The following is a 24,550-nucleotide window of genomic DNA, read 5'->3' on the forward strand; positions in this document are numbered from 1 at the left end:
CGACTGAATTGCTCCTAACACTTCAAACTCGCCCCCCAGCCTGCTCCCCCAAAAAAGGACCAAGTGAATTGGCAGAGACAACTCTACGAACAACCCGAAAATCAGAAGCGTGATGGTCGGTACCCCTGATGTGTCTTCTTTTTTTGCCCCTAGTCCTCTGAAGACGTAAATATTAGTCTAACATAGCTGACACAGCCAAAGAGAGTCAAGCACATGCTCAATTTAGATTTAAGCAAAACTGTTTTTCCCTTGCCGCATCTTTCTATTTTACTTTGCCTTTCAAAAACAACTTGGAATAAGCTTCAGAGTCTTTTTACAAGGAACTAAGTAGCACTGTGGGTGTATGGAAACAGAAAATATAGCTTGGCCACAGCCGGAAGGGCGCCTTAAAACAGCAGTGCTACTTTTTCTCCATTATACTCGAATATGATGTTTTAAAAGATGCAGACTGCAAACTTTTTAATGCTTTTTTTTTTTTTTTTTTTTGCGGTATGCGGGCCTCTCACTGTTGTGGCCTCTCCCGTTGCGGAGCACAGGCTCCGGACGCGCAGGCTCAGCGGCCATGGCTCACGGGCCCAGCCGCTCTGCGGCATGTGGGATCCTCCCAGACTGGGGCCTGAACCCGTGTCCCCTGCATCGGCAGGCGGACTCTCAACCACTGTGCCACCAGGGAAGCCCCTGCAAACTTTTTTTAAGTACTTATCTCACCCATAAAAATGAAATCGATCAGGAATCCCACACCACTGACTATGTTTGAATTTAATTACCGTATCTGCTTCGTAGAGCATCACAGGAATCAGCTTTTACCACTGGGTAATTCTCAACAATATTAAAAAGGGAGCTTTAGTGCTAAAGTACCGGCTAGCCCTAAACTAGCGTAATGCCAACACTCTAGCAGTCGGTGAGAGCATGTTAAGTGACGGAGGGAATGGAAAATGGTCTACGAGAGTTGGTCCCCAACATTAACATGAACAAGCCACGGTGAGGCAGGAGGAAATCTGACCAACGTGCACCATGTTTCTATTTTCCCACTTATTTAGCATCCTGCTGTGAAGTCACACCTGACATCTTGGCAAGTTAGTCTGTGATACCATCAACTTTTTCAGGAAGCATTTGTGAGTTTGACAACATGGTCACAGAGCTGCAAAGTGCACAAAGCTGAAGGCACGGAGTAGAAAAGTTGTGAACTGATGGTGCGGGGGGGGGGGGGGGGGGAGAAGTTATATTGGAAGCAGAGTTAGCATCTTCCTGTAAGAAGACTTTCTAATGCTAAACAAAGACCAACTCTTTTAAAGGGGTTTGTTTTGGTTAGGGGTGAAAAATACTGTATTGTAATGATCTGCTTGATTTTAAAGCAAAAGATATCTTTCTGTATGAAACCAATATGCCAAAGTGCCAAGTCCGCAAATGAACAAAACAAGTGCTTTAAAAAAAAATAAAAAAGATTCTTCTGCTCTTATATTTTTGGAGGAAGCTGCTGACTTTGGCTGCTGGATCTCACTTAGCAATGGTCACTCTTCATGACGCTTGTTCCTCACGGAATCTGTAGATAAAGTCATTAGAAGATTGTCCCATTTCAAAATCATCCCCAAGTCTAGCAGCAACTGTTTTGTTTTTTGTTAGTTTTTTGTTTTTTAAAATTACAAACCAAAGTAAGAACTCCAACATCCTTTTCCAAGAACAGCTTGGTGACAGAGCTCCTGAGTGTCTGCAGGACCCCGCTGCGCTCTGAATACAGTCTCTGCAGCTCCAGTGTGTCCTCTTTTCAGGAAGGAAAGTACATTCAATACATTCACTATCTGTACCCTCTGGAACTTGCACATGCTGATGAGCTGTCTGAAAAAAACATCAGAAGAGTTAAAGTATCAACAGCCGACAGCATTTGATAATGGTAGGAATCTGTTTATTTGACACATATTTCTCACCCCTCTCCCAATCCCCCAAAAGGAGATCAGAGAAAACCTCAAAACCATGTGGTTTTGAATGAAGTGAAAGGGGACCAAATCATCAGGAGCTGAGTCTGGGCCCTTTATCTCATTCTAGTGGAGACTAAAGAACTGGCAGCCTCCTGACAACTGCCTGAAAACTGCCACCAGCAACTGGGCTTCAGAGCTGCCACAGCTTACAGAACAGTCTGACCCTGACTGCACACAGTGCCCTTGGAGACCACCATCAAGAACACTGGATATCATTATAGCCAGTGGCTGCCTTACATCACAAAACCATCAAGGATGGTAAGGAACATCATTACTTACTATAAGCCAACTCATCCCCAGCTCTCTTCCGGGACTGGTCACCTCTGGGGATTAAAAAAAAGAAGAGGGAGTCAACAGAACTGACTGATAGCTTCACACAACAAAGTAGGAGAAATGAATTGGCAAAATTGACAATGGAAGTAGAGCAGGTATTTCAATTCTAACAACCTATTTTAAAACAGACATTAAACTTACAACAGTAGCTGAGTCATTTATAACCTGAATATTCTTAGCTAAAAGGTGCTATCTTTTAAATATAGAAAGCTATTAAATAAAGGAAGGACTATCTATAAAGATGGTTTACCCTGGGTCCTAGAAATCGATTGACTAAAACATCTTTGAAGACAAACCTGGGCTCTACTATCGACATCCCTGGTGACCTGCATATAACAGGGCAAATTTCAAATATGGAATAGAAAAAATCAAAAACTTCCGCTAAAAGCCGTATTACGGGACCAGAAACTGCTTAAAGCTTTTGAAAAATCTCAGAATCTTAATGGACATGAATACCCTTCTCGCAGATAGAAGAACGTGAACCTTTACAGAGAATAACCAGCTCATCTTAAACACCCACAGAATTTCTAGTTCCACTTTAGAGATAATAAAATAGAGGTCTGATTAAGTCCTATGCTATCTGTAAATCCTATTTTTGTCTCTCCAGTTTCTCAGACAAATGACTAAAATGCTTAAGTAATGAGTAATAATAACCAATCCACTAGCTTTTTCTTTCCCGGTCTCTTAGCAACATCTACACAGTTGACCTCTTCCTTCCTGAAACACTCCGAGCTCTGCCCGACACTCCGTCCTTGGCCACTTTTTCTTCACCATGTAAAATTCTCCTTCGTCTAGGACAGCAGTCACACCAGTCCTGTAACTTGAAATACGATCCATATGCCAATGGCTCCCAGGTTTCTATCTCCAGCTCTGATTTCCTCCTGACACTTTGGACTTGTAGGTCCAACTGCCTCACAGCCACTGTCACTTGGACGACTTCCATCTACTGCAAATTTACCACAGCCAGAATGCACTCCATCCCCACTCTTTCCTCAGACTTCTTCAATAAATCACACCACCACCCGTCCAATTACTCAGGCCAAAATCCTAGCTCATCCTTGATTCCTCTCTTTACCTCACTCTGGAGCATTCTGTCCCAGCACATAATCCAAAACCAACCACTCCTCAGCCCCATGGCTACAATCCCAATCCAAACCACTATCACCTCTCCCCTACCCCACTGCAAGAGTCTTAGTGTTAGTCCAGACAAGAGCCAGAGCAATCTCATGTAAAAGCATACATAAGATTATTTCATGCCCCTGATTAAAGCCCTTCAGTGGCTTTCCATCACAGTTAAAAAAAATCAATTCAAATGCATTTTCCCAGGGCTTCCCTGGTGGTGCAGTGGTTAAGAATCCACCTGCCAATGCAGGAGACATGGGTTCGAGCCCTGGTCCGGGAAGATCCCCCATGCCGCGGAGCAGCTAAGCCTGTGCGCCACAACTACTGAGCCTGCGCTCTAGAGCCTGTGAGACACAACTACTGAAGCCCGCATACCTAGAGCCCGTGTTCCGCAACAAGAGAACCCACTGCAATGAGAAGCCCCCGCACCTCAACGAAGAGTAGCCCCCGCTCGCCGCAACTAGAGAAAGCCCACGCGCAGTAACGAGGACCCAATGCAGCCAGAAATAAATAAATAAATAAAATGAATTTATATATATAAAAAATCATTTTCCCAGTCCTGTGAGATATGGCTCCTGCCTACCTCTCCAAGCTCATTTTCTACCCCTGTTCATTATACTTCAGCCACTCTGGCTCTCTTTCTGTCCCTTGGACATGTTAGCACTTCTGCACTTACTACTTTCTCTGCCTGCAACACTCTTCCCCTGAGTTAGCCACATGGCTATCTCCTTACCGTTTAGCTGGAATTCTCCTCCTTAGGGGCATTACATCACCAAGTTAGCTGGAACAGCCCCTCATGCATGCCTTGGTTACTCACTCTCTATCCCATAATCTGTTTCATTTTCTGCCTAGCACTTATTATTACTTGAAATAATCTGTTTACATGTTTGTTACTTAACTCCCAACAGCAGAGCATAAGCTCCATAAAAACAGGAACTCTGCCTGTCTTGTTCACCCAGTACCTAGAGCAGCATGTAGCACATAATAGAAAATACAAAATATTTGCTGAATTAATAAGTGAATAATTCATAAATAGCCTCTACAGATGGATTAAAATGCAGCCCAAGTAATTATTTCATGCTTTTGTGTAATCCTCCAGATTACCAAAGTTTCCCACTTTCTTTCTCTGGTTACACTCAAGACCAGGACAGAAACCTCTTGCTGAGCTGGGTGAGGAGTCTTCAGGACCGGCAGGAAGAGAACACACCAAAGGGTCTCTGCAGGGTTCTTCTCTAGGCTGAGCATTTGGAGGAAAACTTAGCACAAACTAGCTTTAGACAGCCTAAAGAGCCCTAAACAGATCCGCCTTAATACTGTTTTTAAACACCTCTATTGTTAACGCAGTATCTGGCCAAAGCCTGCTGAGAGTCTTACACTAGTATCATCACAGTAGCATTCACCAAATATTCTGAAACAAGTAAGTTAATGCTGAGCAAAAAGGAAGATACAGGATGGATCTTGTATCTGGAACCTCAACTTCTACAGACAGCCTTCATTCCCACCCCCCAAAATTTTTTTAAAAATGGAACATGCAAAAATAACAGGAGAAAAATGCAGATGTGAAAACAACGGGAGGCACAAAGAATGTAAGTGTGGTGTATGCATGCGAGAGGCTGCCAGAGACATTACCTAATAATGCTGCAAGTCTAGAAAGCTATAAGCTGCCCTCAAAACCAGACCCCTGCTACTAAATGAAAAAGCCCCAATCCTCTCAGCTAGGAGTGACCCTCTCAGCTAAAAGACCAATAATACTCCTAACAAGGCTCTATTTTGTTCCAGAAATCCAGGTAACAATCACTCAGCAAGAACATTTTACTTGCCTTTAAAAGCTGGCAGACCCTCTGAAGAGGCCCATAGGCTGGTTTGAATGAGGATGCTCCATCTGAGAGACTGCATGCTAGAAGTTCCCAAACGAGCTTATCTTCCATAATGTAATCTTTGACAACAAACACCAACCTGCCCTTCCCCCAATAAGCAATTCAATTATGCAGGTAATACATAAAAAGAAAATATTGCTCTTAGCTTGTACGTTACTTCTAGCTTTGAAATAACTCCACGCTATATTTCCATGAACCTAAAGATGTTTCACATAAACTCCAGCCCAAACGAGAATCTGTCCATTAACTGCAAAAGAGGATATATTTGATAATATTCACATATTATTTCAAAACATTCCAAAGACTTTCTCTGTGCCATCCACATTAAAGCGGTGCGCTGCTTACTCCCTATATCACATAAATGGAACTCAGCCTTAAATAAAAAAATAGTTTGCAAAGCTGAACAGGAATCATGTGATTGGCTAGACACAAACCATAAAATGACTGCTCATATCAGGATAGCCAGTAACAGAATTTTTGTTAGATAGCTTAGACTATATTTTTGCATCAGTGGACATTTCTTCCAAAACAATCCTAGCCAAATAATGATCAAAGGCAGCATCAAGTCTGGCAGGGCAGAATATGGAAGGTCCATACACAAGTGCTGGAAGCACAGGCAAACTGTCTTCAGTTGCTAAGTATATGGTGCAGGCACACCCTTTCTGACCAGTCTGAGCCAGTCCAGCATGAGTCCAGAATGTCAGGTAAAGCGGGGCCTACTCTGTGCAAAGCACCCATCAGAATAAGTCACGAGGCAGCCTTTAATCCTCATAGTAAATGTATAATAATTTGTTAGCTTAATTCTAGAAATGGCTCAATTCAGTTTGTAAAATAAAACATTTTAATTTTATCAAGTTTTGGAATACTAGCATTTAAATTTCATATGAAAGAATTCCACTAAGAGAAACAAAAGTTCATATTTACACCAAAACTACAAGGCGTTTCCCTGAATATGACCAACTTGGCCTTGTCAGAACAGTGCTAGGCTAGTCCTTCAAAGGCAATGTTAAATGAGACTATTTATGGAGTCAGTCATCCCAAGCAACTACACACCAAACAGTCCTGCACCCTGTTCTCTTATTCCAGTTCCAAAATTAGGATTACAAAAATATCTCTGGGGCTTCCCTGGTGGCGCAGTGGTTGAGAGTCCGCCTGCCGATGCAGAGGACACGGGTTCGTGCCCCGGTCTGGGAAGATCCCACATGCCGCGGAGCGGCTGGGCCCGTGAGCCATGGCCACTGAGCCTGCGCATCCGGAAGCCTGTGCTCCGCAACGGGAGAGGCCACAACAGTGAGAGGCCCACGTAACGCAAAAAAAAAAAAAAAAAAAAAAATCTCTCTGGATATGTTTAAATAGTTCCACACATTCTTCTGGAAGGTGAATTCAAGATGTTCAGAGAAATCTACAAGAGCTATCTTCCTACACTGCTTCACAGAAATAAAAGTTTTCAGAAGGCTGTTTATTTGTTAAAGGCATCAGTAAGCTCATCTCTAAAATTAGAAGCAAACATTCAAATAAAACATGAAAAAAAGCATAAAAGGCTTCAAAATTATGGTGAGCCTAGGAGAAAACATAAGAGGTATACTCAGTGTATTCTGCATTTATTTAAAAACATTTAAGGAAAAACTTCTAACTATAATTCAAAATACATAAGCCACACAGAAAAAAACCTGATAAAGTTAGCTACATAAAGTAAAAAAACGTCTGCATGACTTCAAATAAAACAAAAAACCACCATAAGCGAAGTCAAAAGAAACTGAGAAAAATAACTCTTATCTTGGGCAAACAATCAATCTCCTCACTATAGAAAGAGCTCCTGGAAGCCAGGAAAAGAAGACTAACAATCAAATAGAAAAATGAGAAAACCAGAAACAGTTTACAGGAAAAGAAATAAAAACATATGAAAATATGCTCAGCCTCACTCATATAATAAGAGAAACGCAAACGAAACCAACTCTGACTGATTATTTTTCACCTGCCAGATGGGCGAAAATTCAAAGTGTAACAACATACTCTAGGCAAGGCCATGAAGAACAGGCACTTTTAAACTTTGTTAGTGGATATGCAAAATGGCACAATCCCCTATGGGGGGGCAATTTGGCAATTTAATCAAAATTACCGCTGCATTTACTCTTGACCTTGCAATCTAACTTAAGGGAGTTATTCTCCAAACATACTGACAACAGGTACAAAGTTACGCACGCAGCGCTCTCTGTAACAGCAGAAGACTGGAAATAATTCAGGTTGCCATCTACGGGGGACAGGTTAAATAAGTTATAGTACATCTACACAATGAAATGCGTAAGAAAGGAATAAAAATTAAGAATATATACTGTATTCGATTATATCTGTATATAAAATAAGCACTGGAGGGAATCATAAGACACTAATAAAAACAGCTGCCTAAAGGCTGGGAGCAGACAAGGAGACAGGTGGGAATAAAACTTCTCAGTATGTACTTTTTATACCTTTTTTAAAACACCCTATAAATAAATATATCAGCTCTTCAAAAATGAACTTGTGAAATTACTATAGCATTAAGTGGCCTCATTCCGTGTATGAAAATAATTGTTAGAAATATTACAATTGATGTCAGGAGACCCCTGACCACCGGACATCAGGGAGAGAAGTCAGCTGTTTACAGGCAGAATCTCCCACTGGCCTTTCCTTGCCATAGGAAAGGCAGGGTTAGCAGGCCTGTCTACACAGCTTCCCTGTGATGGCTGACTGAACCTTTCCAGTGTGAGCTGCCAGTGAGGGGAGTAATGACCCATGGATTACTCAGTGCCCCCTCTGCCACATGAATAAAGATGCCACCAGGACAAAAAGGGAATAAATGCCAATCCATGGGTCAACAGAGAACAAATTATCTGCTTTCTTTCCTAACCTGTGCTGAAATTAGAAACTTAGGAACAGTGATCTTGATCAAGGCTGGTATTCTGAGAATAAGCATGGCCTCAGAGTCTATGAAAGACAGTGTCCACCCTCTGCCCCAGCCAGATAAGTGAGTCAATACCCAACCTACTCCTTGTGGTCACAACTATGCCTCAGTGAGGAACCCAGGTGTCTTCCTTTCTACAACTTTCGTCCTTTAATGGCGAGGGATTCAAATAAGAGAAGATATGTAAAAGTGCTAAGGAGAGGGCCAGGATTATGAAACTATAAAGTACTACTTATTCCAATAAAGATATTAAAAAAACAAAAATAAAAAAAAGTACTACTGTACCCTTTAATGATTTGGTGACAGAACAGGGTGCTTTCCCATAGGGAATCACAAAATTTTTATATAATTTTGGTTGAAAATATGCACTTTGAAAGATTTTCTGGGACAAAGCCATGATACTGAATTGCAAATTTTAGAAAAATTAGCGAAGTGTTTATAGCAAAATCAAGGGAGGCTGGACTTCCCTGGTGGCACAGTGGTTAAGAATCCGCCTGCCAATGCAGGGGACATAGGTTCGATCCCTGATCCAGGAAGATCCCACATACCGTAGAACAACTAAGCCCGTGCGCCACAAATACTGAGCCCACGTGCTACAACTACTGAAGCCTGCGCGCCTAGAGCCCATGCTCCGCAACAAGAGAAGTCACTGCAATGAGAAGTCCGCACTCCGCAACAAAGAGTAGCCCCCGCTTGCTGCAACTAGAGAAAGCCTGCACGCAGCAATGAAGACCCAACGCAGCCAAAAATAAAAAATAAACAAGAGAAAATTTTTTAAAAAATAAAAAATCGAGGGAGGCAAATTTTGTGGACACATATAAGTGATAACCTACTTTTTAAGAAGAAACAACTAGAATTTAGGGGAAAAATGGAAATATGAAAAACAGAATCTGAAGGCTCTTTACCAGTTTAGTTACAATATCATTTGTTAGTTCAGTCATAAAATCATTTGCTAGTTTAGTCATAAATGTACATTATAACTGATCATAAAATTTCTACAAGGTTTTTCCAAATATTCAAAACTAGTATAAGCGGATCAAAGTTGGAAGAGCTCTTTGGAGGCTGTCCAGCCTAACTGCCCACCCAATGAGAAATCCCTTCTTCAAACTCCACTTAAGAGCGGCTCCCATAAAATCAAAACCCAGCTTCAGCACTTCCACCGAAGGGAGCTCACCACCTCTCCCAGCAACACCACCTTGACTCTCGCACAGCCGTCTCCCATTCTAAGAATGCTGGCATCCCTCCCCTGCCAAGCCAAAGGAAATGGACATACTTTGTCACAAAAGGAAAAGAAAACTTGCCTTGTAAAACCATTCTGTATAAGTTCTCTTTGAAGTTTCTGATCTTGAGCAGCATATTCAGAAAGTTCAGACTCCACTGCACGAGGGAGAATGTTTGGAATAAATTTAGAAAATAGAGTCGGAGCCATCTGAACCCACTCTGTGAGGGAAGGAAAAGATTCATTAAGGAGATCGTACAGACAAATTAAGTAGAAAAGGGAAAGTTTTCTTCCCAAAGAACAAGATTACGTATTAAACCAAACTTAAAATGGGGAAAAAAACTAGTGCAACCCCTTCTGATAAAGAGGCTAAGTTTCCTTTCTAAATAGAATTTACAGAAAGTGGATATTTTTATATTTTTTATGATTTAACAACATTAACAAAAATCCCTAGAGAATTTTTGAAGGAAACTTATCAAAAATTCTAAATATGGAAGAAAACATGAATGAAATAACCAAAGAATTCTGAGCAGGAGGGGACTTGGAGGGAAGGGATTTGATGGAAATACTTAGCCCTATAAAGCATTAATTAAAACAATACACTGGCCTAAGAATAGAATAGTACATGTGGTAGTAAGCAGACATATAAAAAAAGTACCTCAAAAATGCGGAGGGAGATGGGAGAGATAACTGGTAAGTACTTTTAAAATATAAACCTACTTTGACTCACATTAAATTACAGCAAATTAAACATATGTAACAGTGAAAGAAAACAGAATTAAATGGTTATCAAATTATTAAGGAAAAGATAAAAGATCAACAGAATAACCTACAGAAAAATAAACATTTATTCATCAAAATAAAAAGACAAAGAGAAGTCTAAGGAAAATATGTGCATCAGACATGACAAAGATAAATTCGTATCTTTATTATAAAGTGTTTTAACAGATCAGATACTCTTCCCCTACTCAGTGAGCACTAAATATAAATACTGCCCATCTCTATACCCTTTTGGATTCTTTTAATCGAGCCCTTTCAAATTTTATCTTTTGGAAAACGTCTTGGCTGTATATATATATATATATATCTCAAAACCCATAAAATGTCAATGCTCTATTTAATCCAGCATGCTCATTTTAAAACCTGTAATCTAGGTAAATAATTCTAAATCTGAAAAAAACACATTTAATGCTATGCAATGCTGGGTCACTGGCAAGTTAAAAGAAAAAATGCCCAAAAGAACAGCTAAATTAGAGATGGGGGGAAAAAAAAAAAAACCAACACCACAAACACCACCAAGGCCAATCCACTCACCCTTTGTACAAATTCATGTCAAAATGTTCTCAATAGTGTCCCTCCTTCAAGCTCAGTTCAAATATGGCTTTAGAAAGAGTCTCAACTCAGTGCCCTGGGGAACCACTAACCCATCAGTCAGAGTTGGCAAGGAGTCAAACCAGTCTGACATTTTATGGAACACCAGGCAATCATTAAGATAAAGAAACAATGAAAAGTGCATGTATTAAATGAAGAAGTGCAGCATGGGATGATGGGAACTATTCCTAGACTGAGCTTCTAAAGACTAGATAGAAACACATCTAAATAATAGATGTTATCAGAATCTCCAAGGATTAGGGCCCAGGAATCTACAGTTTAACAAACTTTTTTGGGTGATTCAGATGCATTCATTATATAAAAATCAGCACTTAAGAACTACTGCAATGAAAGAAACTTTTACATTTAAAATTCAACTTTTAAAATAGTTTAACCATAATCTGTCAGGTGAATAAATCTGCTTTAACAAACTAGGAACACAATGGGCCCGGGCAAGACAAGTAAACGTCAAAATATGTTTAATAGTATCTCAGAAAACAGCTAGGACAGCAAAAGGTTAGTCTGTGATAAAATTCACCTTTTCATAAGGACAGTTCTCAAATACAGAATTCTCCTCACAAGTAGTATGAAACCTATTACAAGAGCTCAAACCTGGATAAAAATAGCATTTAGATAAAGAAGCATCTATAAGTTTTTTTTACCCTTAATGACTAGTTTTATTCTGCAATTTTGTTACTTATGATAAAAGCCAGAGCTAAAGCTGCCCACTTGGGAAGGAGAATTTAGAAATCTGTCATACTGTATTTGGATGTCTTCCAAAAGAAAAAGAAAAAAATCATTCATAACCCAGCACTAAAAGAAAAACTCATGAGCTATTTTCATCACATTTAGTAAAATGAAATTCAAAATTCTAAGAAACTGGAAAAAGAAATATATCAGTTTATTGGACACATGCAACATTTTTGCTACTTTATATAAATAATTACTTTATAGGAATAATTTGTCTTAAAATTATGAAGAATAGAGCAAGAACTGATCCAAATTTAAGTAACATTACATCTGACTACTCTAGAAGTCACTAACTGCTGAAAGTAGCCTGAGAAAGACAGTACTTCTGGGTATCACAGTCTACCCCTAGTAACAGTTTTAAACTGGTTTCCATTTTAGCAAGCTAAATTCTGATATATCTTTTAAATTAAGTAAACTATTCAGACATCAATTAATTAAAATAAAATAACCACTGGACCCAACTGAATAGTAGTAACAACAGTTAATATTAGCATGCTCATTACATTATCAGGTACTATGTTAAGCTCTTTAGATCATGTTTTATTTCATTCAATCCTCAAATGACAAAAGAATTTCATAAAAAGATAACTGCTGTCAAAAAAGCAAACCTTAAGTTTCTACACTGAAAAATGATTTTCTACGCTGAACTTCTGCAATCTCTCTCCTATGGACATTTTTTAATTGGCTAGACAACTATGCTAAGTTTGAGGCTCTGGGTTAAAAACAGAAAGATACATACAAAAGCATCTTGAGAGTCCTTTAAATTCACAATGGGTTTTTTTTTTTTTTTAATTTATTTATTTTTGGCTGCATTGGGTCTTCACTGCTGTGTGCGGGCTTTTCTCTAGTTGCGTCGAGCAGGGGCTACTCTTCATTGCAGTGAGTGGGCTTCTCATTGCGGTGGCCTCTCTTGTTGCGGAGCACAGGCTCTAGGTGCGTGGGCTTCAGTAACTGTGGTATGAGGGCTCAGTAGTTGTGGCTCGCAGGCTCTAGAGCACAGGCTCAGTAGTTGTGGCACAGGGGCCCAGTTGCTCTGCGGCATGTGGAATCTTCCCGGACCAGGGCTCAAACCCGTGTCCCCTGCACTGGCAGGTGGATTCCCAACCATTGCACCACCAGGGAAGTCCCACAATGCTTTTATTACAAGACAGATACATTAAGATAATTTACAAACCATGCCTTTGAATACAGTGATCTTTGATTTTTGGTTCTGCTATTCTGACTATCTTTCTCCTCAAACTGTCCTTATGAAATGACTGTAACTTTACCAACACTTCTAGATTCCTTGTAAGTTATATAATAGGCCTAACAAGATGGAGTTGTGAATGTGTATGCCCGTGCGTATTTGCAATGTGGGGTAGAAGTGAAGAAGGACCTCACAACAAAAAAAGAGATTAATGCCAGACATAAGATTCGACTTTATCTAAAGTGTCTCCTACAAACTATTTTTGTATTCCCCAAACTAGCTGGTTTTCACTAGCATAGAAAGATTTCCAAGTGAGGTCCTGAGTTTACATTTCACAATGATGAGTATATACTCAATTTTGTTGCTATAACAAATCCAAATACCTTTAGACCTCAGAAAACACAAAGAAACACTATCCTCTCGCAGATAGGGCTGGAAGTGCCATAAACAAACAAACAAGTCCAACCCCTAAAGAAATGATGAATGTTTACCTGGTCTGAGAGTGTACAGGCCTTTCACAATATTTGCCATAGTTGAAGGTGTGACCTGAAATGGTGTTGACTGGGCTTCTAAAAGTAAAGCTGAAATAGAGAGTAAATGGGTTATAAAAATGATACAACACTTTACTGATTGTCAAGGTTTCACTTTCTATCACTATTTCTCCCAAAGACTGAAGGGTAAACAAGGGCAAGAAAAGAACAGCCCAAGAGGGCAAACCAAGTAGTTGTACACTAAAGTTTTTTTTTTTTAATCCAGTGCAGTAGAGCTCAATCTAACAAGTAGATATGTGCGTATCTGTTGAAACACGAACGGAAATGATTCAATTGATGGAGGTTCTGAAAATAAGTAAAGCTTTCTAAAAGCAACAGTATTCATGGTACTTAGTGAGTGAGCTATAAATACTTCCCATTAACTTCACGATTCAAAAGATTTACATTTGGGGAATGAAATATTCTCTAACTCCCTCAATCATTTCCCTTTCCCCCAAATCACCCATATATGAGGCTCTTGGAATTTTTCTGAAAGACATGTTATTAGTAATTCTAGTAACTGAGATCAGAGTCAGAAACTCACTTTCCCAAATGCTACAACTGCAGGTACTTTTTCTTACTAAAGGTAAAGGCAAGAGATCACACTGTCTAACCATGTGATCCTGACTAAACATGACAACAGAGTCAGTTTTCTTTTAGGTTATCTATGGTCACACAAAAATATTATTAAAATATGTTAAATGGATACAAATACTTCCTCTAGACAAAACATATATAAACGAACTCCATCATTTAATGAATATGACAGATACTACTGACTCAAAACGGCTCATTTTTAATTCATCTCTCAAAGACCTGTAATTTACTAACCAAATACCCATGAAACTTGGCATAATTTTCATCTAAGCCAGCTTGTAAAATTATATAAGTTGTTTTCTTCTATCCCCACCTTTTAAAAAATGGAAACACCATCTCACTTGGCCAACAATGATTTCTGTAGTTTCAAACATGCAACGTGAATTACATTTGCAATGCTAGGCATTGCAGAAAAATCATATTTTAAAATGTCATGTTTAAGAACTGAAATTCTAAATTTTAGGTTCTTAGAGGCTATTCTACTCAAGGTTCTCTCTAATTTCAACATGTACCCCAAACCCAGGGTCTATCTCTATTAATCCATCTTCCTCCCACTTTTTGACTGATCGTTTGGTTTTCAGTAAGTGTTGTTTCCACTAACTCTTTATGTTCAATCACACATTCATTATGTGGTCAAATATATACATTTGCAAACAACTTCTACATAACTATAACCACCTATGTCAAATTTGATAGCTGTAAGGAAATGATAAATTCACAGGTTAAGTTATACGTAAAATGTACATAAATTAATTTGGGATGAATTAACTGAAAATAATCACATTCAGCAACAAAAGGTAAGGTTAAGAAGGTATAACATTTCACTAAAATCCTCTCCACTTAAAATTCATTGTAGGAAAAGTCTTTAAAAGTAAAATTTTCCAGTTGAACTCCCCTTTTAAGGAAAAGAAAATGGGAATTTGAGGGAGAAATAGCTTGCGAGAGGGAAGAAAATACTTATTGAGCATTTAACAGGTGCTAGGTACTTTACATATGTTTAATTCTCATACACTTTATTTAACTTAGGATTTACTTTCTCACAAGCTTAATTGTTATCTACCTTTTTTTTTTTAGTACAAATAAGTAAACTGAGAGGATACTGTACTACCATTTCAAAGATATTAACATTACACTCCTTCTAGAATTACCAGTAACAAAGTTACGGGTGAACTCCTTAATATTTCCCCCAATGTCAGAGAAAAAAAAAGGCAGCAAGTATCATGCCAGATATGAAGGCACTGTCCAATGACCTGCCTGCTCCCAGCTCACTGGGTGATCTTCATGTCACATTTTCAATTCCTCAGTGTCTCTCTGTATAGAATTGGGCTTTATGATCACTACAAGATTCAGAAGACATCAACATTGGGGTTTAGATGCCAATGCTCTTTGATTCAAAAAAAAACCCCCAAAACACTGCTACTGTTATGTCATCCCCGTAAGATTAATTACTTACGCATTAGGCTGTAAATGTGCTTTTCTGCAACATGTTCCGTAAACAGCTTTATAAGGTCATCTTTTAAGTCTCTGTTAAGCTTGGTTTCGATGTAAAACTTATTCTGAAAAAGAAAATAAGTTATTTTTCAGTGCATCAATTAGAGAGAAATGATTAGTCTAATGAACTGAAGCACTAAAAAATAAATTATTTTAGGAAACAATTCATAAAGGCATCAATTAAAACATAAAAACCCAACATCAGAAAACAAAAGCCCTGCCACTATTAGTTATAGTCTTCCTAGCATGGGGTTAAAAGCACATAAAGATAAAATGCTATAAATCATACAAAAGAACATGGGAAGATACTCAACATTAACTAGACAGGGATTCAATGGACCATATTGTATGACAGGCACTTAATATGCCCTTTTAAATGACTACATCATCAGCTAAAGGCAACACCAGGAAACACTAGTGAAAGGTACCCTACTTATCAATGATCCAGGCTGAAAGCATGCAGTGGGCATGCACTGGTTGACTCCCCTACATTTCACTTTAATGATTAGTCTAAGTCATTCAGCTTATGGCATTCCTTAGGGATGGATGGTCTTTGGTTCAAAGGTAGACAAGTGATCCAAGGTAACCCAATCAGACTAAGGGAAACCTAGGCTTGAGTAAAAATCATCTTACAACCATGAGGAGAACAAGATGAAACAGATGTGTAAAGCAAAGAGACAAAAAACAACCTGAGACTTTGGTAACATTGTTGAACCATGGATTCAACCAACCCAGAAACTGCCGTATTTCTGGAGTTTTATTACAAGAGATAATACCTTTCTCATTTACAAATCACTTTGAATCAGGTTTTCTGTTTCTTGCAGCCAAAAGCATCCTAATTAGAATGATTGGCAAGTAAAAAAGATTGAATTTGTTCATGTTTAAATGTTAACTCAATGCACAGGAGTGGAAAATACAAAGAGGAATGAATGTCAATAAGTTGGCTCACTGATTCTCTCAATTCTTAACATGTTTTTTTCTCTCTAAAAAAATCATAAGGGACTTCCCTGGTGGTGCAGTGGTTAAGAATCTGCCTGCCAATGCAGGGGACACAGGTTCATCTCGTGGTCTGGGAAGATCCCACATGCCGTAGAGCAACTAAGCCCGTGAATCACAACTACTGAGCCCGCGCCCTAGAGCCTATGTGCTGCAACTACTGAGCCCACGCGCCTACAGCACGTGCTCCACAACAAGAGAAGCCACTGCAATGAGAAGCCCAGGCACCACAATGAAGAGTAGCCCCCTCTCACCACAACTAGAGAAAGCCCACGTGCAGCAATGAAGACCCAATGCAGCCAAATATATATATATATATATATAAAACATGCACACAATTACAAAATAAAACCACGCAAAAGGGTATGCAATAAAAAGGAGTCTCTCAAGCAGACCTTCTATCGCATTCCCAAAGGCCCCATTATGCACTGCGAAAACTTTTGTATATTCTTTCTAAAATGTTCTTACATTTTTTTGGATATGCTTTTTTTTCCTCTAAAATGAAGAAGAAAACACTTGGTAATGAAATATAACACACACTGCTTTACATCTTGCTTTTTCACCTAACATTGTATGTTGAAAAGATTCTCTCCAAAATAACATACAGACATGTCATTATTTTTTTTTTGCAGCATGAGTGGATTTAATTAATTAATTAACTTATTTAATGGTGTGTTAGTTTCTGCTTTATAACAAAGTGAATCAGTTATACATATACATATGTTCCCATATCTCTTCCCTCTTGCGTCTCCCTCCCTCCCACCCTCCCTATCCCACCCCTCTAGGTGGTCACAAAGCACCGAGCTGATCTCCCTGTGCTATGCAGCTGCTTCCCACTAGCTATCTATTTTACATTTGGTAGTGCATATATGTCCATGCCACTCTCTCGCTTTGTCACAGCTCACCCTTGCCCCTCCCCATATCCTCAAGTCCATTCTCCAGTAGGTCTGTGTCTTTATTCCTGTCTTACCCCTAGGTTCTTCATGACATTTTTTTTTCTCTCTTAAATTCCATAAATATGTGTTAGCATATGGTATTTGTCTTTCTCTTTCTTACTTACTTCACTCTGTATGACAGACTCTAAGTCTATCCACCTCATTACAAATAGCTCAATTTCATTTCTTTTTATGGCTGAGTAATATTCCATTGTATATATGTGCCACATCTTCTTTATCCATTCATCCGATGATGGACACTTAGGTTGTTTCCATCTCTGGGCTATTGTAAACAGAGCTGCAATGAACATTTTGGTACATGACTCTTTTTGAATTATGGTTTTCTCAGGGTATATGCCCAGTAGTGGGATTGCTGGGTCATATGGTAGTTCCATTTGTAGTTTTTTAAGGAACCTCCATACTGTTCTCCATAGTGGCTGTACCATTCCCACCAGCAGTGCAAGAGTGTTCCCTTTTCTCCACACCCTCTCCAGCATTTACTGTTTCTAGATTTTTTGAGGATGGCCATTCCGACTGGTGTGAGACGATATCTCACTGTAGTTTTGATTTGCATTTCTCTAATGATTAATGATGTTGAGCATTCTTTCATGTGTTTGTTGGCAGTCTGTATATCTTCTTTGGAGAAATGTCTATTTAGGTCTTCTGCCCATTTTTGGATTGGGTTGTTTGTTTTTTTGTTATTGAGCTGCATGAGCTGCTTATAAATTTTGGAGATTAATCCTTTGTCAGTTGCTTCATTTGCAAATATTTTCTCCCATTCTGAGGGCTGTCTTTTGGTCTTGTTTGTGGTTTCCTTTGCTGTGCAAAAGCTTTGAAGCTTCATTAGGTCCCATTTGTTTATTTTTGCTTTTATTTCCATTTCTCTAGGAGGTGGGTCAAAAAGGATCTTGCTGTGATTTATGTCACAGAGTGTTCTGCCTATGTTTTCCTCTAAGAGTTTGATAGTTTCTGGCCTCACATTTAATTCTTTAATCCATTTTGAGCCTATTTTTGTGTATGGTGTTAGGGAGTGATCTAATCTCATACTTTTACATGTACCTGTCCAGTTTTCCCAGCAGCACTTATTGAAGAGGCTGTCCTTTCTCCACTGTACATTCCTGCCTCCTTTATCAAAGATAAGGTGACCATATGTGTGTGGGGTTATCTCTGGGCTTTCTATCCTGTTCCATTGATCTATCTTTCTCTTTCTGTGCCAGTACCATACTGTCTTGATTACTGTAGCTTTGTAGTATAGTCTGAAGTCAGGGAGCCTGATTCCTCCAGCTCCGTTTTTCATTCTCAAGATTGCTTTGGCTATTCGGGGTCTTTTGTGTTTCCATACAAATTGTGAAATTTTTTTGTTCTAGTTCTGTGAAATATGCCAGTGGTAGTTTGATAGGGATTGCATTGAATGTGTAGATTGCTTTGGGTAGTAGAGTCATTTTCACAATGTTGATTCTTCCTACCCAAGAACATGGTATATCTCTCCATCTATTTGTATCATCTTTAATTTCTTTCATCAGTGTCTTATAATTTTCTGCATACAGGTCTTTTGTCTCCTTAGGTAGGTTTATTCCTAGATATTTTATTATTTTTGTTGCAGTGGTAAATGGGAGTGTTTTCTTGATTTCACTTTCAGATTTTTCATCATTAGTGTATAGGAATGCCAGAGATTTCTGTGCATTAATTTTGTATCCTGCTACTTTACCAGATTCATTGATTAGTTCTAGTAGTTTTCTGGTAGCATCTTTAGGATTCTCTATGTATAGTATCATGTCATCTGCAAACAGTGACAGCTTTACTTCTTCTTTTCCGATTTGGATTCCTTTTATTTCCTTTTCTTCTCTGATTGCTGTGGCTAAAACTTCCAAAACTATGTTGAATAAGAGTGGTGAGAGTGGGCAACCTTGTCTTGTTCCTGATCTTAGTGGAAATGCTTTCAGTTTTTCACCATTGAGGACGATGTTGGCTGTGTCATATATGGCCTTTATTATGTTGAGGAAAGTTCCCTCTATGCCTACTTTCTGCAGGGTTTTTGACATGTCATTATTTTTAACTGCGTATTTTTCTACGGTAAATATCCTCCATAAATTATTTAAATAGTAGTCTCCCACTGATAACACAGATTCCTCCCAATGTTCTGTTTTTTTCAGTAAAACATATCTTATGGAGAATAAATCATTTTGAAGATTGGTATTACACACAGTTTATCTCTAGGCTACAACCCATTCTCTAGGTTTAGGTTGTAGGATCAACCTAAACAACCCATTCCCTAATCTAATCAACAAAGAGAAAGTGGGACAATGGTTTCTAAGGGCTCTTCCCATTCAACAGGAACACTAACATTAAGATCCTATAGCTTTATATATTTAAAAGGTGGGGGTGGGGGGGTGGGGGACAGGGCAGGGACACTTCAACAAAGTCAACAGACTACAAGACGTACTCATGGCATAATTTTCCAAGTGAAAGAGATTAACAGAATGAAAGCAAACTTTACTGTTCTACTTTTTATGGAGTTACTTCCTTGGCATTTATTATACATCATGTTTTTAGATACATGTCTTAACTCTCTATTTTCTGAAGGTAAGAAATCTTTCTGATATATCTTTATTTTCCAAGCACAGTATCTTCCATATGGCAGAAACAAAATGTTAATTGGGTGACTGCTGATTATTAATGCCTAACTGTCTGTTTCAGCAATGGTATTTATGAAATTTTGAAACAGTGAAAGGCTAAATAAGTCTTCTATGCCAACACTATGAACATTGCTGAAATAGATTAATTTCCATTTCTAACATAATACATAGTAAAAGAAAAACAGAATATGCTTAACTTTCTGCATCTGTCTGCACTTAGACCAATAAACAGAGGTATCTGGAAAGGGGAAACAGCTCTAACTTACCATATATATGAAAAGAGGCACAATGCTCTGCAATGCTCCCATATACTGTCCAAGAGCTATATTAAATCTTTCAATATAGAGATCTGGAGGGCTGGCCTGTGAAAAAGAACATAAATGTGATCATTCCAGGAAACCAGGTATAAAGATCTTCTGGCACAATCTAAAATGCAAACAGACTTAGAACTCAATCAAAGTTCACACTGAAATTCACAATAAAGAAAAAGAGGAGGCTGATATCCTGAAGTTTAGTTAAGATTTCTATCTCTATTCCAATATCTGCTATGCAAAACTGAGGTCTGATTTAGCTGCCTTTAAAATGTGTGTAACCTTCCCATGTCAGTTAAAAGGCTTTGCTCTGTTAACAAGTAAAAAGGTGAATTTACACTTAAGATAAATGATATGATTTTTTAAATCACCACTAAACTATAGACATTTACTATGGGAATCAAACTATATTTGGGCTTGCAACAGGGGGGGAAATTCAAGGAAGTGATATAGGCTTAATATACTATGAGAATGGCTGTTGACATGTTAGAATTACCTTAGGCACAGTAATATTCTAAGTTGATACTAACTTGGTTGTACCACTCCTGTAGCTAGCCAATTATAAACCTATTGGCTAGAAAGCAGGACTCAAATGGTCCATATACATCTGCAGCTCTGGAGAGCAGTTAAAATAAATATAATACATGACTGGCATTTAACTCATTGTTACCAAATACCACGTCATAAAGCCATCAAAAGAGAACACTTCCAATTTAACTGCACGTTGTGGAATGAATGTGAGTGTGTGTGTCCCCACACACAAATCCCTATGTTAAAACCCTAACCAGTGCAGCTCTATTTAGAGTAAGGAAGTAATTAAGGCTAAATGAGGTCATAAGAGTAGAGCCCTTATCCTACAGGATTAGTGTCCTTATGAGAAAAGACACCAAGGGGCTCATTCTTTTCCCCTTCCTCTCCCTCCCCTCCCCCAAAGCACACTCAGAGGAAAGGCCATGTGAGCACACTGCAAGAGGATGGCTGTCTACAAGCCAGGAAGAGAGCTCTCATCAGGAACCAAATCAGCTGACACCTTAATCTTGGACTTCCCAGCCTCCAGAATGGTGAGAAATAAATTTCCGTTGTTTAAACCACTCAGTCTGTAGTATTTTGTTATGGCAGCCCAAGCAGACTAAGATACTGTGTTTTACAAAAATGTATCCATGTACTATTTCATTTTATTCCCTAAAGCTAAATTAATTAAGTACCATTTTAATGTTGAAGAAACACACAAATGGGCAAGGATTTGCCTAAAATTAGAATGACAGATCCAGGTCTTCCAGCTATGAATTCATTCCTGGGCCAGGGAGTTGGGGGAATGGGCATGGCACAAAACATCACACAAACAAAACTGATTCTACACAAGGGCTATCTCATGACAGTCTCATCATCTGACAACCACATCATATACACAAAGTCTGGCTTTCAAACAAGTATATAAAGAAACACCACGTTGAAAGACTCCTCAATATTAAATTTAAACATTGAAATTATAAAACCATTTCAGCTAAGCTGTTTTAGAAATGTCCAAATAGTCCAGTAATATTTTAAAATAAAATTTAATTCATTTTTTTCAGTTCTACTTAGAAGCTTAGATATGTGCAGTGAGCTGTCCTTACTTTTAATTCATCTTTCATTACTGAGTTCTTACATACAGGTTTGGTGCACACTTGGTGCTTTTTTTTTTTAAACATTTATTTTTCTTAGTCCTCCTACTGCAATAAATTGAACGTTATTTCCATTTAACATCTGAGGCAACTGGGGCTCAGAAATATTTGGTCAACTGATCACAGTCCTACAGCTAATAAGCCCAAGAATTAAGACTCTAACCTTGTTCAAACTCAGTCCTTCCAACTATTTATAATCAATTTTTAGCACCCTGAAACTTTTAGATGAAAGTTCAGACTTCCAGTTTAGGCCACTATCTACCTCTCTGCTTTCACATCCTGCTCATTCTCCCGTGTAGCCCAGCACAGTCATCACATGGAACTACTAACAGTTCCCAAACAATGTCCGTATGCTGCTTAGGCCTCCTTCACTGTATCTTCTACCTGACACCTTTTATCACCACCCTCAACCAGACTCACCCTGGCTAACTTCTCCTACTCATCCTTCAAGATCTGTTTCACTTCCTCGAAACTGAGATATACGGCCCTTCAACAGGGCACCACCACACTTATTCACTTCTCCACTGGGTAGTCTCTGTCACTAAACTTTCAGCCCCTAGAGGGCAAGATCTGTGTCTTATCTTTATATCTCTAGTGCAGACCACAGAACCTGAGCATAGCAGGTATAGATAAGTGCTTTTTTTTTGTACTTAGGACAGTCTTGCTTAAATCTAAAGTTGTTTAAATCTAAATCTAATCTAGCCTTGCTTAAATCTAAATTGCTATTTTATCATTTAACAAGGTTATATGACAATTCATTTAGCCCTCTGAATTTCAATTTCCATACATATAAAAAATAAGAAAAACACTAATTGTGCTATTTCCAAGATGTGCTGAGAATCAAAGAAAATAACATGTGCTTAGAAAAATGTCAACTATTACACATGCAAGTAGCAAGAGTAAACTCCTTTATGAATTAACTACCTATTTGTTTAATACTTCAGAAAAACCTATTAACATTATTAAAGGCATTCTTTGTTAACTAAAAAAATTGGGGAAAATCGTTCCACATTATGGGCAAACTTTTCACTATAACGAACAGAATCACATGTAATATCTTTCTCTAAACTGCTTCGAAGAACTCTGGAAATGATATTTCAATATTCAAAGAAATAAATTTTAGAAGTATGATATGAAAAAAGAAAATCTGAAGAGTTTTTGCATTAAAATAATTTTCCTTTTTCATAAAAGGATACTTTATCTAAAAGTTAAAAGTATGAACATTGATCAAAAGCCACACTTCATAGCAGACAGAATAAATAAAATTGCATTCCTTAGTTATTCTTTTCAAGACTTCCCAAAGCCACAAAGGTTACGAGTATTAAAAAGTACTTTTTGTACTGAATCAAATGTCAGAATGTTTACTTAGCTTTTTTACTTCCACATTACATGCAGCACTTATTCAAAACCTCTTAAATGACAGACTACAAATTATAATAGTCTTCTAAAATAAATCCATGCTCTTTACTAGAAACCTAGAAATACCTGTTAGTAACAAAACTAATTGAATTGTTCCTCCTTAAAACTTAAGTTCAGTATACTTTGGGTCCCATTGTGGAAATTGCTACCTATTTGATTTACATAATTTCACCATGAATGTATTTGGATTGGACATTAAATGAAATTTTTTACCCCTAAAATAAGCAAGCTTCATTTTCTTCTCAAATAAAATAAGAAGAAGCAATTGGCCAGAAAAATAACCATTACTCCAAACATGCTCCAACTTCTCATAACAGACTTAGATTCCCTGAAATTTGTAATATAGCTGGTAGGAATGTTTTAATTTCTTCTTCTTTTTTAAATCAGTAATTCATCCATCTGGTTTAAAATTCAAATTAGTTCAAAAGGGTTTAGAGTAAAGAATTTACCTTTCATTCCTTCCGCATTGAACAAACCAACACTTAATTCCTTTATAACCTTCCAGAAGAATTTTACATATATACAAAAAAATAAGAATCCCATTCATATCCTTTTTCACACAAATGCTAACTTACAGTCATACTGATCTGCACTTTTCCTAACAATGTAGCTTGGAGACTGTTTTATTCTAGTGTTTCTCAAACATTTTGATATCAGGAACCCTTTATACTCTTAAAAATAACTGGAAATTCCAAAAAGCTTTTATTTATAATGTAGGTTGTATCTATTAGTATTTACCATATTAGAAACTAAAACTGGGTTTTAAAACTATGTATTAATATATTCTAAAATGACAATAAGCTCATCACATTTTAACAATTTTAATGTTAAAATACAGTTAAATATTTTATATTATAAACTAAGTTATATGTAAATAACTATATTTTCCCCCCAAAAAATTAGTAAGAAGAGTGGTATTGTTTTTACAGTTTTGTAAGTCTCTTGAGAGTGGCTTAATAGAAGACAGCTGGATTCTCATATCTGCTTCTGTACTGAATCAGTTGTGATGTGATGTTTTGGCTAAAGTAAATGAAGAAAATCTACCTTCACACAGATATGTAGTCAGAAAAGGAAGGCATATTTTAATAGCCTTTTCAAATAATTGTAGATATTTTTCTCTGAAACTTGACAAGTGGTAGTTTCTTAAAGGTTAGTTGCGATATGAAATCTGAAACTATCAATGAATTCTTGATACT

General features: G+C 37.9%; 1 protein-coding gene across 2 annotated transcripts in view; it reads right to left on the reverse strand.

Annotated features, from left to right (window-relative positions):
• Positions 1-466: 466 nt before the first annotated feature.
• CACUL1 (CDK2 associated cullin domain 1) overlaps positions 467-24,550 on the reverse strand; it is a 64,749-nt gene continuing 40,665 nt past the window's right edge. The window contains exons 4-9 of one of the 2 annotated variants that reach the window (XM_029245578.1): positions 20,227-20,322; positions 15,356-15,458; positions 13,267-13,356; positions 9,551-9,689; positions 2,256-2,299; positions 467-1,836 (exon numbers count right to left, since the gene is read on the reverse strand). In XM_029245578.1, coding sequence (XP_029101411.1) covers positions 1,796-1,836; positions 2,256-2,299; positions 9,551-9,689; positions 13,267-13,356; positions 15,356-15,458; positions 20,227-20,322 — 513 coding nt within the window. In that variant the 3' untranslated portion in view covers positions 467-1,795. Of the gene's footprint in view, positions 1,837-2,255; positions 2,300-9,351; positions 9,690-13,266; positions 13,357-15,355; positions 15,459-20,226; positions 20,323-24,550 lie in introns of those variants that run through there. The other variant, XM_029245577.1, reaches the window with a different exon arrangement.

The sequence above is a fragment of the Monodon monoceros genome, unplaced genomic scaffold (genome assembly GCF_005190385.1).
Source record: "Monodon monoceros isolate NGI ecotype Baffin Bay Population unplaced genomic scaffold, NGI_Narwhal_1 Super_Scaffold_4, whole genome shotgun sequence".
NCBI lineage: Eukaryota > Metazoa > Chordata > Mammalia > Artiodactyla > Monodontidae > Monodon > Monodon monoceros.